The sequence below is a fragment of the Pangasianodon hypophthalmus genome, chromosome 8 (assembly GCF_027358585.1).
Source record: "Pangasianodon hypophthalmus isolate fPanHyp1 chromosome 8, fPanHyp1.pri, whole genome shotgun sequence".
Classification (NCBI taxonomy): domain Eukaryota; kingdom Metazoa; phylum Chordata; class Actinopteri; order Siluriformes; family Pangasiidae; genus Pangasianodon; species Pangasianodon hypophthalmus.
Window position 1 is genome coordinate 30,362,146 of NC_069717.1, and position 2,500 is coordinate 30,364,645.

Consider the following 2,500-nt stretch of genomic DNA (forward strand, 5'->3'; position numbering starts at 1 on the left):
TCTAACACGCCTCTAACACCCCTCTAACACACCTCTAACACCCCTCTAACACCCCTCTAACACGCCTCTAACACGCCTCTAACACGCCTCTAACACCCCTCTAACACACCTCTAACACACCTATACCACACCTCTAACACCCCTCTAACACCCCTCTAACACGCCTCTAACACCCCTCTAACACCCCTCTAACACGCCTCTAACACGCCTCTAACACGCCTCTAACACGCCTCTAACACCCCTCTAACACGCCTCTAACACCCCTCTAACACGCCTCTAACACGCCTCTAACACCCCTCTAACACCCCTCTAACACCCCTATACCACACCTCTAACACCCCTCTAACACGCCTCTAACACCCCTCTAACACGCCTCTAACACCCCTCTAACACACCTCTAACACCCCTCTAACACCCCTCTAACACGCCTCTAACACCCCTCTAACACCCCTCTAACACACCTCTAACACCCCTCTAACACCCCTCTAACACCCCTCTAACACGCCTCTAACACGCCTCTAACACCCCTCTAACACGCCTCTAACACGCCTCTAACACGCCTCTAACACCCCTCTAACACGCCTCTAACACGCCTCTAACACCCCTCTAACACGCCTCTAACACGCCTCTAACACGCCTCTAACACCCCTCTAACACGCCTCTAACACCCCTCTAACACCCCTCTAACACGCCTCTAACACGCCTCTAACACCCCTCTAACACCCCTCTAACACCCCTCTAACACGCCTCTAACACCCCTCTAACACCCCTCTAACACGCCTCTAACACGCCTATAACACGCCTCTAACACGCCTCTAACACCCCTCTAACACGCCTCTAACACGCCTCTAACACCCCTCTAACACGCCTCTAACACCCCTCTAACACGCCTCTAACACCCCTCTAACACCCCTCTAACACGCCTCTAACACGCCTCTAACACGCCTCTAACACCCCTCTAACACACCTCTAACACACCTATACCACACCTCTAACACCCTCTAACACCCCTCTAACACCCCTCTAACACCCCTCTAACACGCCTCTAACACCCCTCTAACACCCCTCTAACACGCCTCTAACACCCCTCTAACACCCCTCTAACACCCCTCTAACACCCCTCTAACACGCCTCTAACACGCCTCTAACACACCTATACCACACCTCTAACACACCTCTAACACCCCTCTAACACCCCTCTAACACCCCTCTAACACGCCTCTAACACGCCTCTAACACGCCTCTAACACCCCTCTAACACGCCTCTAACACCCCTCTAACACGCCTCTAACACGCCTCTAACACCCCTCTAACACGCCTCTAACACCCCTCTAACACCCCTATACCACACCTCTAACACCCCTCTAACACGCCTCTAACACCCCTCTAACACGCCTCTAACACCCCTCTAACACGCCTCTAACACCCCTCTAACACGCCTCTAACACCCCTCTAACACCCCTCTAACACGCCTCTAACACCCCTCTAACACCCCTCTAACACCCCTCTAACACGCCTCTAACACGCCTCTAACACCCCTCTAACACGCCTCTAACACGCCTCTAACACGCCTCTAACACCCCTCTAACACGCCTCTAACACGCCTCTAACACCCCTCTAACACGCCTCTAACACGCCTCTAACACCCCTCTAACACCCCTCTAACACGCCTCTAACACGCCTCTAACACCCCTCTAACACCCCTCTAACACGCCTCTAACACGCCTCTAACACCCCTCTAACACCCCTCTAACACGCCTATAACACGCCTATAACACGCCTCTAACACGCCTCTAACACGCCTCTAACACACCCTCGCTCACGCTTTAGACAGCTAATTCAATGTGTTTAACTAGCGCACTGTCCCATAATGCACTGCTGAGACAGCCGAGACGATAAGTTTTCTTGTCGTACTTGTGAACTCTATTCTGAGACGCTTATTTATTAATTAATGATGATGACAAAAAAAATTAGCTGTGGATTAAACTTTCAGCCAAATTGCGTTAAATTACTATCGCAGCATAACTGAGTAAAATTATTTCTTATTTAAAGTTTGATTTATTTTATTTCATTTTTGATTTATTTAAATGGAACTGATTAATTTTTTAAACTGAATGAAATTAAAATGAAAGGTTTCAAAAAATATTAAAGTTTTCACACCAAATTTACTCAAATTTAGTTACTTTTATTTTGTAAATTATTTTTACTTTGTTTCTTAAGGAACAATTCAGCATTAAATTATTAAATAAATATCAAAATCATTTTTTCAAATAAAAATTTCAACTGTAACTAAATGGAACTTTCTTAGATTTATAAATTATATTTACACCCAGTGACCTTAAAATAACCTTGACTACATTTTAAACATGTTAATGACTTTATTATTATTAGTTTAGTGTAATAATGTGTGTGGAAGTGAAAGGAAATACTGCAGCGTACGACTTTAGTGTAGAGGATGATGATCTTCTCCAGTTTCTCTCTGCAGGCGTGAGCTGCACCC

The 2,500-nt window shown here is 46.7% G+C and overlaps 1 protein-coding gene across 1 annotated transcript in view; it reads right to left on the bottom strand.

The window, feature by feature from the left end:
* ipo11 (importin 11) overlaps positions 1–2,500 on the bottom strand; it is a 76,008-nt gene that overhangs the window by 42,039 nt on the left and 31,469 nt on the right. The window contains exon 9 of the mRNA XM_053236146.1: positions 2,440–2,500. This exon is cut by the window's right edge and continues 10 nt beyond it. Coding sequence (XP_053092121.1) covers positions 2,440–2,500 — 61 coding nt within the window. The remainder of the gene's footprint in view (positions 1–2,439) is intronic.